Source organism: Nematolebias whitei, chromosome 8, assembly GCF_014905685.2.
Source record: "Nematolebias whitei isolate Nwh7 chromosome 8, NemWhi1, whole genome shotgun sequence".
Classification (NCBI taxonomy): Eukaryota; Metazoa; Chordata; class Actinopteri; order Cyprinodontiformes; family Rivulidae; genus Nematolebias; species Nematolebias whitei.
The window spans coordinates 17,626,534-17,640,543 of NC_056505.1; the positions used below are offsets into that span (position 1 = coordinate 17,626,534).

A 14,010-nucleotide genomic window follows, 5' to 3' on the forward strand; every position below is an offset into this window, starting at 1 on the left:
AGCCACTTAATGTAATCATCAGCTTCAGAGGCATGTGTTTGTGTTTGGCTCCGACTGGCTTTGGTCAAGTGAGAGAAGAGGTTGCTGTTAAAGTGTTAGTGCTGCCTAATTCATGCTTCTGTGAACTGTTAACCTATTTGCTAGCAAGAGTCTGTTTTTCTAACCTTCTCTACACACGACTGAAAAGCTCTTATAATTAGTGGTAGATGGGTCTGGCAGTTTCGTGGCTTCATGGAGACTGCACACACAGTAAATCACAATTTCAACGAGATTTTTTTCACCTTTTCTTCCCAACCTCCTATTTTTCTTCCTACACCACTTACATCTTACTATGCCTTCTCATATCTCAATGCTTTCTCGTCTTCCTCTTCCCTTTTTGTACGCAGAGTAACTCGCTGCTGCCAGAAAGTCTCAGGAACTCAGATAAGCGACGTAATGGTCCTGACTTTTCAAATGACACCAAGAAACGCAAAGTTGATGACAAGGACTCCAGCCACTACGTAAGAAAGTTTTTATTTTTATTTTGGTGCATCTCATTTTTATTTCAAGTTGGGGACTAAAGTGTATACATTTATGCCTTTTCTCTACATCTCACTGGATGACCTGATTTGCTCCATTAGGACAGCGATGGAGAAAAAAGTGATGACAATTTAGTGGTGGATGTGTCAAATGAGGTCAGTTTGTTTTATTTATTTATTTATTTATTTATTTATTTATTTATTTATTTATTTATTTATTTGTCTGATGACTAATGGTCTTTGCTGGAATGACAGTGCTTTAACTAAAAAGACACACAGCCAAGACTTTAGTGTATGTTAGTGTGGGGAGAGGGGCTGGATTGTCTATCAAAATTACGTAATAATGTTTGTTCATCTCACATCATTGTTGTGCTACAGTTTTATTCTTCAGCTTTTCACCAAGTGTTTGTTTATCCATCAGGATGCAGCCTCCCCTCGTGGCACACCTCTTCCCTCCCCCAGAGAAAATGGTTTGGATAAAGCACGTCTTCTCAAGAAAGACCCCTGTAGTCCAGCTTCTACTGCGTCCTCAGCCAGCTCCTCCTCTCTCAAATCCAAAGAGTTGACAGTGGTAAAAATAATTAATCAGTCTCAGGATATATTTGGATAAGCCCAGTAAATGAGTGATTGTATAAACTCTATAATGGTGACACATTCCTTGTGCTCGTTCCTGTTTGGCAGCGAGAAAAGGCAGGTACACCAGGTCTAAAGTCAAGCACTCCCACACCTAGAGGTGACTCCACCCCAGGGCCAAGCTCCACACCTGGAATCCGACCAAGTTTGTCCAAACCCCCATCCATGGAGATACCACATCCTCCTAGTACGTCCGCCATAAACATTTATTCTGTTAATTTTGTTTGGCAGATTTATATTAGTTAAATTATAGTTAATTTATTTGTGCTTCCTTCACCTAGAAATAATTCTAGTCAAAGATTAGTAGTAATGTAAAATGACTGTGTGTGAGCCATTCTCACTTTTCTTATTTCCTCAGCTGCAGGTTTGAGAACGCCCCTTGCTGTTCCAGGTCCATATCCAGGTGCGTTTGGTATGTTGCCTCATGCAGCAGGGATGAATGGAGAACTAGCTGGTGCTGCAGCCTATGCAGCTGGACTACACAACATGTCGCCTCAGATGAGTGCTGCAGCTGCAGTCGCTGCGGCTGCATACGGCCGTTCACCTATGGTGAGTAAAAATTAAAGCGCCTGGGGTTTTGTTTGTTTTAGGGGGTTTGAGTGATATTTGTATTGTGTTTGCAGAAATGAATATGAAATGAATCACTCACTCCTAGGGACAATTTAGTGCTACCAATCAGCCTAACCTGCATGTTTTTGGTCTGTGCGAGGAAACCGGAGTACCTGGAGTAAACTCGCACATGCACAGAGAACATGCAAACTCCTCCCAGATAGGCCCCTGGCCAGGATTTGATCCAGTGACCTGCTCACTGAGAGGCGGTGTCTCTACCAACTGAGCCACCAATTATTCCAAATGATTTTTTAAACGTAACTTATACACATGAAAAACTTGACTACCATTTGGCATTGTCTCATTATGTAGTGTAAGAACATAATTTGGCCTTTTTGACCAAATCCAACAAAAATATCAAACTCCAACACCCCCTCCTCCCCTCACCCCAAATGTTTAAATGTATATACATTTAAAGCAAACACTCAAATTTACTGCTTCTTTGTTCACCGCCCTCAAGTCAGGCTTTCTATGATGGGACTTTGTACTGACATGGGCACACTCTGTTCATGACGAGCGTTTACATGCAGCGGGCTTTGTTCTGAACAGCAGTACTGACATGCGCAGAGTGGTAAACTCCCCTTAAAAAAACACAGAAGAAGAAGTTCTACTTCCGGTTTACTTCCGGGATGAACATAAACAAAACTGAGCGCCCAAAATGGACCCGCGACAGGTTTTAATGACGGTGGAGACGTTACTGCACTCCCTGACTGAGCTACATGTGATACAGATCATTTTGAGATCTTTCAAAGTTTCTAGTAGAAAGCTGCTCAGCTCTAGTAGCTATATTGTCGCTCACAGACCAGTTTTGCTCCCCCGACATGCTAATATTATTAGCATTAGCCAGCCGGAAATGACATAGCACACATGTGCAGTCAGGTCAGTTTTTCGTGATCAGAAAAAAATGAACAGATTAAGCGTTTACATGGACACCATTGGGTTATGAATCGGCTTAAACCATCCGTTTCGTTCTGATCACAAATTATTTTGGATCGCGCTGAATAAACAAAAAATAACCTGAACGGGGCGTTTACATGATGCGTTTTTATTCCGAACGGCTGTTTGATCTGATTACTTAGGTCCATGTAAACATAGCTAGTGTTTGATAATCTGACCAGTCTTGTCTTTTGTTGTCTTTGTTGTCCACTGTTGTCATCACTCTTTGTTTAAAAAATCAGGTCTCTCTTGTAAATGGGTCCCCGAAGCTCAATGGGATTAACCTGTATAAATAAAGGTTGAATGGATGAAAAGAAACTTCTCTAACTGAAAATATACTCTTCTCTAATTCAGGCTTTCTTGTAAAACTTCAACAGCTTTGGGAAGTTGCTTAGTGGAATTAGGTGATTTTAAGCAGCAGAGTTCATATTTGTTTATTCTTTTAAGAAGTTGCGCAACAATTGTCATAAAACCATAGAGTTGGCTCCAAGTAGATTTCTCTCTCTCCTATTTACCCATTTTATTAGCGTGGAGCATTTTCCCTCTCAGGAAGTACTCAATATGTTGTAGAGATTCTTGTATGGCTTCATGATTGTTTTATTTTGTAATTTTTAAGTTTTGACAGTTCAAGCTGTTGTACCTTTCAGGCATGAAGATTATAATCATTTGTCACATTCTGATTAAACTGGTGTCATCATGGAGTTAACTTTTATTTAATATGTACTTGGTTCTGTTTGCAGTTTTACTTAAACAAATTTACTTTGCTCTACCTTATTTCAACATTTGGATAAAGTTCAACTGTAATTTGTGTTTGGATGTTTAGGGGGTGAAATGGTTTCCACAGCTACTCAACATTTGATATTGTGAAGTGTGTAAAGTGTCAACAGTTATTTAAGAGGATTTCTCTGGTCTTTGTGACAGTATTTATACAACGGGTATGCCAGTGAGCATTACATTCAATCACCTCATCACTCTTGGCTGTATTTGCGTAGTGTTCATTACGCCGTTTAAATAGGTTTAGGAGCTCACAGCTGTGTCTGAGCAACACTTGATAGCAACTCAGGTTGTGTACTCTGCAGCTGCATGAGTGTTTGTGTTGCACCAGTGTGGGGAGGTGGGCAGTACAAGCACAGACAGCTTTGCTTGTGTGTTTGCATTGTGCTCACTAGTGTTTGTGCTCTTCCACAGGTTAATATTGACCTGTCCTCATTTGGCCTTTTCCCATGAACACATGTTTGCACTGTACTCAGAAAATATGTTTTTTTCTTGTAAAGGTTGGTTTTGATCCTCATCCTCACATGCGAGTTCCTGGAATGCCTCCTAGTCTTACAGGAATCCCTGGAGGAAAACCGTAAGTGTGTTTGCATTGTTCTCTACAGCATTTAATATGTATATGACATATACGTATATGACATATGTATGTATGTATATATATATATATATATATATATATATATATATATATATATATATAGACATCACACTGCAGACAAAGTTTGCAGTTTACTGTGCTATAATACTGCAGATCCTTTTATACGTCACTGAAACCTGGTGCCTGTATAAAGGTGACATTAGGAGGCTGGACATGTTTCACATAAAATGCCCACGTTCCATCTTGTGCATCAAATGGCAGGATCGTGTCACAAATGCCGATGTTCTTCGTCGCTCAAACTCTCGCGGCATGGAGGCCCTACTCATGAGAGGACAACTGCGATGGTGCAGTCATGTCCAGCGGATGGAAGACTGTAGACTACCATCGAGTATATTCTACTCAGAGCTTTTGAGTGGGAAGTACAACTCCGGCGGGCAGTACTTTCGCTATAAGGACGTCTTTAAACGTAATCTGACTGCGTGTAGTTTGGCCACCGAAGAGTGGGAGGAGGCTGCTCTAAAATCAATTTGGCGCTCAAAGATCAAGAAAGGCGTCTCAAACTTTGAAAATTCTCGCCCTTCTGAGTTAGACCTCAAACTACAGTTTGCAAGAACCGACCTAAACCCTCCTACAACTACACCTTCAACAGTGCGGGCCAGTTATACTATGAGACCTGCGACCAAATATTTAAGATGCTCAGATTTGCCAGCCACATACGAGCACATGCCAGAAGCTAGCCAGGGTCGCCATCGTCGGACACGACACGGACGGCATCACAGTATTAAAATATCCTGATGCATGCTCAATGCTGAGTATTAAAACAAACCTCGTAATAGTTATTTTAATTATTTTTTTTGTGCTGGGCACATTAACACGTTATCGCGTTAACACAGCCAATGATTACTGGCGACAATTTTTTTAACGCTGTAGCGGGCCCCTCTTCAAACAAGGATGAGACTTTACTGATGTCTGTACGATGTTTCATTCCTTTAAACCTTTTTCCAATGACCGTGGTACATCATGTCGCCAACGTAAAAAGCAGGATCACATACAGGTGGTGTACAACTGAATATTTTATGTCATTTCTATTAACATGCTGTATATGCAAATATACATTAACAGACGTATGCTCATAAATGTATATTAAATACTTAAATCAACATACCTTTTGCCTCTTCGGAGGGGCTAGTACAAAAAAATTTTAACCTTGACTCGGCAAAACTTACTGCTGTACCTGAGCAAATAAAACTACACCACTCCCTAAACAGGAAATGCAGATGCAAAAAATAAAGGCTTGAGGCTCAAACAGGAAGTCAACGACATCACAGCAGAAACTTGAAAATAAAATGCATTCTAACCTGTTTAATATACTTGTGGTTATTTAAAAACACGTTAACGCTGTTAGTTTTTTATTCTTGATTTTTAAATCTGTTGCTCGGTGGTTGTGAATGTACAGACACACGCTGGTCACAGTGGTCGGGATGTTGATCACTACTGGCTGTGGATGGACATCATTGTGCATCTCAACCAATGAGAGCCTTTTGGCAGCAGGCACGCAGCGATGCGCTGTGAAGGAAGACCGAGTGTTTGTTATGCAGCTCGTTTATGGACTGAAACTTGTGCCATCAGAAACTGAATTAGAATTGCTTCAGTTTCTGATGGCACAAGTTTCAGCCCATACTCGTCGTTCAAAAAAGTTCAAGACAAAAACAACTGGACTTGATTTTGTAACTGAAGATGTTTCGCTTCTTGCGATTAAAATTTTTAATCTTTGCCCAACAATTTTTTTTTTTAATAACGTTACTACAAAGCTTTAGTTTCCTTCTCTTTGTCAGAATTCTTCTCTCATTTTCTGTTTAATTTTCTCTCTGCCATCAGTGCCTACTCCTTCCATGTTGCAGCAGACGGACAGATGCAGCCGGTTCCTTTCCCCCCAGATGCTTTGGTTGGACCAGGGATCCCTCGTCATGCCCGTCAGATAAACACGTTGAACCATGGGGAGGTGGTTTGTGCCGTCACCATCAGTAACCCCACCCGACACGTTTACACTGGAGGAAAGGGTTGTGTCAAGGTCTGGGACATTAGTCACCCAGGAAACAAGAGCCCGGTCTCTCAGCTCGATTGTCTGGTGAGTAAATGGAACAAAGTATCACTTCAGTTAGAAGCTTTATTGTCAAAACTTTTCACTCTAGATGTTTTGCACTTCATAGGCACAGATGTGAAATAATTTAACTTTTTACATTTAACAGAGAAATAAAAATTACAGAAAATGCAGCACTGTCCAACACAAACTTTTTCTCTCTCTTTAAAAAAAAAAAAAGAATCGAGACAATTACATTCGCTCTTGTCGTCTCCTCCCTGATGGTCGAACGCTTATCGTGGGTGGTGAGGCGAGCACGTTGTCCATCTGGGATTTGGCCACGCCCACTCCCAGGATTAAAGCAGAGCTGACATCGTCAGCACCAGCATGCTATGCTCTGGCCATCAGCCCGGACTCCAAGGTCTGCTTCTCCTGCTGCAGTGATGGAAACATAGCCGTCTGGGATTTACACAACCAGACTCTTGTTAGGTAAGAGATAAGACAGATGTTTTATTCAACAGGAACAGCAGCGTGGGAAGTGGGATCATTTTCAGTGTCACTTTTATGTACAGATAAGAAAATAAAGGCATCAACTATTCCTACCATGTCCTTCTAACTTCCTCTAATCACCAGCATGAGCTATCCTGAACATGAAGTCCCAGTCCTGAATGAACTTCTATATCTTCTTACTCGAACAGCTGCAGCTGATAAGAAATGCTCCAAGTCATTTATTAGCCTGTGTTACCCACCGACTGCCTCTAGAACCCAAGGCATGTTGTGTCTTTTTGAACGATTCCACTTTTATTTAAATAAAAACTTGCACGTGTGTTTTACAGACAGTTTCAAGGCCACACAGATGGAGCCAGCTGCATCGACATCTCCAACGATGGCACCAAGCTGTGGACCGGGGGTCTGGATAACACAGTTCGCTCCTGGGATCTGAGGGAGGGGCGGCAGCTGCAGCAGCATGACTTCACATCACAGGTACATGCTCACACAGGTGCATCAACAGCATCTCATATACCAAACTTGAAAAGTTGTTTTATTATACATCACATCAAATTAAGTTACCTTTCAACAGCTGGTCAAATATTTTAGTGCAGTGGTGTACAGTCCTGGTCTTCAGGGGCCACTGTCCCACGTGTTTTAGGTGTTTCTCAGTTTTGACGCACCTGATTTGAATGCGTGATTAACAAGCTGCTTCAGAACTTGAGGACGTGTTGAATCGCTGGGAAACAATAAAATCATGCAGGATAGTGGCCCTCGAGGACCAGGACTGGACACCACTGTTATTGAATTCTAATAATACTATTTTCTGTCTCTTCTGTCCAGATCTTCTCTCTCGGCTACTGTCCGACAGGAGAATGGCTTGCAGTTGGAATGGAGAGCAGCAACGTTGAGGTTCTTCACGTCACCAAGCCTGACAAATACCAGCTTCATCTCCACGAGAGCTGTGTGCTCTCCCTGCAGTTTGCTTACTGTGGTAAGGACGCCACTCCCTCAGTATCAAGATCTGCGGTGCTTCCTTGATCAGTCTTGATCCGATTCCGTTCAGTCATCTTTAAAACCAGATCGTTTTATTGAAATATTAAACATATTAGTCTGTAAAGAAAGGATGAGGAAAAGGATGAAACTGTGGATGTTTTAGTTTGGTCAATTCTCCTTTCAGCTATATTTCATTGTCTTATGTCTTCCACAAAGCATAACCTTTTTTAAATCACAATCAGTATTTTTATTGAAGATTGATGAATTCTCTAGTTTTTCTTATCATCTATGATTTCATATTGTGCTGTATGAATATGTGCGTGTGTGTTTCCACACAGGCAAATGGTTTGTGAGTACCGGAAAGGACAACTTATTGAATGCATGGAGAACACCCTATGGAGCCAGCATTTTCCAGGTTGGGACAATAGATTGCTGCTTTCACTCTATAATCTAATAAAATGTGTCTCATAAAACTGCAGCCCTGAATGTGCTGCTTCAGCTTTTAAGAGTCCATTTCCACCAGCACTGCACTGCCATACGACTCCACGTCATAAATCACTGGATCATAAAGAGCCAGCATAATAACTCTGCTGTACAATTTTACTTTTAATCACATGAAATATGCACAGTTACATATGCAGTTCATGGCTTCTCTTAAACTGGTTTTAAAATATGTGATGGCGACTGTCTTGTAAACATTTCATTCATACAGATATAAAACAATTTTTCAAGAGATTATTTCAACTTTCATATGAATTCACACAAAAGCAGTTTATCTCAAGTTCTTTTGGAAACCTTTTCACTTATGATTTACTTCTCCCCCCCACCTTTCCCGCTCTTCCTCTCCAGTCTAAAGAATCCTCCTCAGTCCTGAGCTGTGACATATCTGTGGACGACAAGTACATCGTTACTGGTTCAGGGGACAAGAAGGCCACGGTTTACGAGGTCATCTACTGAAAAGAAAGACGTTTTTTCTCTTTCCACAAACTTTTCAAATATTTCTATAAGTTTTCACTCAGAGCCAGAAATCACAGACAAAAGGGATCCTAACGGCACATCCCTCCCCCTCTTTACATCTGCTAAAAAGACAAAAAGAAGACGTTAACTGCACGTTTACTGTGCGTGTGCATCATCTGGGAATATTTCAGAGCAGTTGGACGTTTGTGAAAACAGGAATCATGGATGTTGTTGCTTCTTTCTGCGGTGGACCTGTTGACGTTCAGACACCAAACTGGACTTTTTGGTGACACCTGAATCTCCTAATGATGGATTACAGAACTTCAAGTAGTAAAACCTTCATGTAGAGTTGGTGTTGACACAGACTCTAGTGCTGATAAATGGAAGCAGAAGTGTGCAGCATTTTGGACCAACACAAGAACCAACAGACAAATGACCATTTTATAAACATTATGTGTAAACGTCGGTTTGTATTTTGCTTCAGACAGTGCTCACAAGCTCAGCATGGACGTTTTGACCTCAGTTTGCCCTCGCACACCTACACAGTCTGAAAAGCACTGCTCCTGTCTTAACCAAAACTCCTCTCTCACTAACTGCACTGTAGTGCCAACTGTCCACCTACACACTGTACTGTCTTTAATACCCGAGTGTAGAGCTTGCTCAAGTTTACTTGTCCATCATCACGTCTGTAAAAAGCGACAAGTTAATCTCGGAGGCAGAAAAGTCTTACCAAGCTTTAAAAAGTGTTTCAAAAGTGTTGTTAAAAAGGTTTAATGTGGTTCGTTATGTAAAAGATCCTTTCTTCTAATCCAGATTGAAAGAACAATGGTGAACAAACTGATTTAAGAGCTTCAGAGATTAAATTAATCCTCTGATTTCATTAATGCTCCCTGTCTACGACCTGTTTTTAACAGATTATTTTCCTGCTCATGTTTCAGCACTATTAGTCATCCCCAGAATATTGATGGAGGTTAAAGCTGTTTCAGTGCACCCGAACTGAAAAGCAACATGTCCGTCCGCTCCCTGCCTTTATCTGTGAAACACTCATGTCTTATTGTTCGTTCATAAAAACGATTATCTTGTACTAGCTGGAGAACGGGTTCAAGGACCAACCTCTTGACTATAAACAGATGTTTTATTCGTCTTATTGTCACTTGTTTAAACTTGAACAAGAGATTTGCTAAAATGCCTTTAAGTGAAACAATGTTTTTTTTTTCACATTGTAAAAAGTATTGTAAGACTTTATGATTAAATTATTGCGGTCATGCTTCAGTTCCAGAGGACGTGTTGACAGTTTTAACTTTAATTACATAGACTTGTTTTTTTTGTCTGTAAAAATGTACATATGTTTCTTTCTTACCAGACATGCTTTAGAAATAAACTGTTTTTGTACATCTCTTACATTTATTCAGGATTGATTTTAAATGGTGGGAAAAGGTGGGAAAATGAAATGTTTAGAAAATAAACGTGTATTTTTGTTTTGTACGTGGAGTCTTTAACTTTCTGGTTTAAACAATAAGGAACACATTTAGTTTTATCAGTGGATACTCAGTTTGTGAACAAAGTTAAAAAGAATCTGACATTTGTTAAATGTAGGGCACAACAATCTTGTTGACTGAACGATGGTTCTCTATAAACGTTAGTCCTCTGGACATATTTGAACTGCATATTTAAGTCTTTACTGTTTTCTCCCCTGGAGGACAAAACTTTAAAGCCACAATCTCATGATTTAGAATGCGTTTGTATTTGTACACATTTATAATCAAGCGGTTGGGGCGGCTGTGGCTGAGTGGTTAGAGCAGCCAATGCAAGAGCTGGGGGTTCGATTCCACCAGCAGTCACATGCCGAAGTATCCCTGGACAAGACACAACCTCATTGTGGTGTATGAATGTGATAAAGCACTGATTAGTCTTTGTAGAGAGTTGTAGGAGTGGATGAATGAGGGCACAGATTGTGGTGTAAAGCACCTTGATTATCATGATAAGATAAGAAAGGTGCTATATAAGTACAGACCATTTACCGTTTAAAGAGTTGAGCGATGAGATTAAAATATTGAGATTGAGATGTAAAATGAGTTCTTGTGTTAAAACAGCTGGAACGCTCAGCTTATATTTGGGACCAAAATAAGTACAACTTTCAATGGGATGTAGTTTATGGGTTAAATGAAGGGTTAACACTTTTTACTATACATTAAAAACCATGATTCTCTGAGACTGCACTAATTCACATGACATGAATGAACTAAAACAGAACAGCTGCTGAGAAAACAAACTTTGTGTAAAACAGAAGGTCCTAAAATATTTCTAACTAGCTTCATCTCTGCTTTCCATTAGTTTTGTTTGATAATCTACAAGGAATTTTTTTTAGAAGCATTTCATTTTCTTTGTTAAATAAGTTGAATCTAAAGCAGAGTATATATTTTTTTGTTATTACTCTTTAAAAAAAACATTTTATGAAATAACCTGTAATTTGTTGAGAAACTAAATATGTTGCATTCAGTCAGTTTATTATTTTTCCTGCTGATGGATTTACACACACAAACATATCGCCTCAAATGCACCTTAAATAGCTACATTTCTATTAGTTTACTGGTTTTATTTGTTGTTTAACAGCCACGTATAAATCTGTTTTATGCTTCAAGTACGGTAGTTCAGTTGGATTCTGTCTCTTTCAGACTTCGTTTGAGGAGCCAACAGATGTTCATGCTGTCTATACTCTAAAGTTTTTGTGTTTTGTTACAGCCTGCTGCTTTCAATGAGATTTTTTTACTTTTTTATATTTATCAAAAAAACAAAAAAAACAATGCTAAAGCATTTAAAGTAGTGAAAAAGTTTTTTTTTTTTTTTTTTGCGTTTTTAGGTTGTCAACTCTTAGACAAAAACACAAAACAAAACCTGGTTTTGGTTTAACACTGGAATCACTCTGGTTGCGTTTTTCCTCTTCATGTGGCGACTCTAAAACCTCGGCCTTCCCTCTGAAAACAGCCGACCTCTGCAGTGTGTTGGAGCACTTTAGGTTGACGTTGAGTCTCTGAGGTGCTCTGTGTGTGTGCAGATGAAGAATGAAGAGGGTGGGTGGCCCAACTACACTGCAGAGAAGAAGAGAACTGAGCGGTGTGTGTCGCTTTTTGTGCAGGGTTGTCGGGCTGTGTTGTGTTTTTATGAAGGTATTAGATGCACAACACAGCAGCTGTTCAAATCAACCGCGTGTTAAATAACTGAATCCAATCCCTGCTTAGTCCTAACTCCAACAACAAACAGAGCAGCTCCATGTCTTTCCTATGATGTAAACTGAAAATCAGATTAATTACTGTGAATATATAATTGTGTATATCCCTGCCTCACACACACACACACACACACACATATAGAGTGTTGTACAGAATGAGGTGATTATGTGGCAATTACAGCAGTCACATTGACAGAATGAAAACCGCTCCTTGGAGGAAAGAACGGGGGAAATGCCACTGCGAGTTTTTTCCGGTCCACGCAGAGATTTCTGAGCTCTGAATCATAGCGTTCTCTTTTGATCATCACAGCTGCTGCCTCTCTCTGATACACAGATGGATTATTCCCTCTAAATCTCCCAAATCCCTAATCCTATTTATCTCGACGCCACACAAAAAAGGTGCTCTCTGCCTGTACTGCTCAGTGCATGTGTACAGTATGGGTTTAAGAATGTCTACTTTTATTTCTGTCTCTGTGAGGATGTTTATGATGATTTCTGCAGGCTGGAAGTGCTCCATCTTTGGATTCAAGTTTTAATGCAGATCTAAGTTTTGGGTTCACCTTTATGCAAACTAATATAAAGGCTTGGTGGACCTTGAAGGGATGCATATCACCCGGTGCCTTTCGTGCCAACATTTTAGTCTCAGATCGGCAGAAGCTGAAGTTGTTTTGGTCAAGCCTTGTCAATACCGTTATGTGAGCTGTTGTGAATGACTCTCAGCTACCCAAACTTTAGCTCAGTATTTGTGGAAATGATGGCGTCGTAGCCAATTCTTATCCTATTTTTCGGACTATAAAGCTCACTTGAAATCCTTTAACTTTCTCAAAAATCAACAGTGAGCCTTATAATCAGGTGCACCTTATGTATTAATTCTGGTTGTGCTTACTGACCTCAAACTGATTTTATGTGGTTATTGTGAAGGAGTTGAATAAAGTTTGACTTATCTGACTCTTGTTTCGCTTAATGTGCCTTGTAATCCAGTGCACCTTATAGTTTGAAAAATATGGTAATGTTAATGTTGATTAGCTGTGGAAACCATCTTAAACTGGATTGGCTCCAGTCAGTTGTAGATGTACATCCAGGAATTACTTGTTGAGAATTCATTAAAATCATTCAGCGGTTCTTGAGATATTTTGCTAACAGACACACAAACACAGAATCGCCTGCATTTTGGAGGATAGCATAAGACTGTAAAGTGTTTTGTTTCATCTAAATCTAGTTTAGTTAACTGCAAAAAAACAAAAAGTTAAAAAGTAAAAATGACCACTTTAGTGTACCTGGTTACTATATTTGTTTAAATTTTACTTCTTTGGCAATCTGGTGAATGTATTTGTGTTTACAGGAGATTTTATTTACTCTCCCTCCAACACATTATTTAATCTTGTTGATCATAACCTGGATCTTAGAAATGTCTGACTGTTTTTTATTTCCCGACTCTGTGAGGATCAGAGCGACTGAATAAAGACGAGCTCCAAGACACATCCATGAAGCTGAATTTCTGTAGATCTGAGCAGAGGATAACGTGTGCAGCTGCTGCCAGGGTGAATAAAACCAAGCTTTTAAACCTTTACATCCCGTTAATCTGTTTTTAATCCTCATCTCTTTCTTATTCCCCCTTTTCTCTTTCTCTTCTGTGTCGTTGCAGTCGTCCTCCTCCCACTGCTCCCCTGACTCTTTGTATGCAAAGCTGCTTTTTTCCTATTTTTTCTGATCCCTGCAGGATTTTGCTTCCTACTTCTCACACCTTTGTTTTCCTCAAGTCCTTCTTTGGGTTTTGTGGTAAAACAATTTCCTCTTAGAAATGCACTCTTCTCTTCCTCTTCCCCTGAACTTATTTGTTTTTAAGATTTTATTCACATTCTCTACACTCGGTGTGTTTGTTGGTTAGTGTACTAATGAGCTTAGAGTTGTTTCCCTCCCAAGGTGAGGTACCAAACTGAGGTGATCAACACCGCTGGAGCCGCAAGTATCAACCACAAACACCTGCCTGGTTGAGCACTACTGCACACACGTGCACCCCACCCCCTCCACACACACACACACATACACACAAATGCATAAAATAAATAATTTAACTTCTGTCGTGATTGTACAAACAAAAAATGAGGAATAAATCCTTATTTTTCTGTTCCACAACACACAGTTTACAAACGCACGTAAATCAAATTCAGTGTTTTCCTATTTGCACACA

General features: G+C 39.9%; 1 protein-coding gene across 1 annotated transcript in view; it reads left to right on the forward strand.

The window, feature by feature from the left end:
* Positions 1-9,683, forward strand: part of LOC119413935 (transducin-like enhancer protein 1) — a 24,283-nt gene extending 14,600 nt beyond the window's left edge. Inside the window, exons 9-20 of the mRNA XM_037681004.1 lie at positions 387-500; positions 621-674; positions 940-1,089; positions 1,200-1,338; positions 1,510-1,700; positions 3,971-4,047; positions 5,947-6,196; positions 6,390-6,637; positions 6,985-7,132; positions 7,481-7,631; positions 7,972-8,048; positions 8,483-9,683. Coding sequence (XP_037536932.1) covers positions 387-500; positions 621-674; positions 940-1,089; positions 1,200-1,338; positions 1,510-1,700; positions 3,971-4,047; positions 5,947-6,196; positions 6,390-6,637; positions 6,985-7,132; positions 7,481-7,631; positions 7,972-8,048; positions 8,483-8,590 — 1,707 coding nt within the window. The 3' untranslated portion in view covers positions 8,591-9,683. The remainder of the gene's footprint in view (positions 1-386; positions 501-620; positions 675-939; positions 1,090-1,199; positions 1,339-1,509; positions 1,701-3,970; positions 4,048-5,946; positions 6,197-6,389; positions 6,638-6,984; positions 7,133-7,480; positions 7,632-7,971; positions 8,049-8,482) is intronic.
* The last annotated feature ends 4,327 nt before the right edge of the window (positions 9,684-14,010 follow it).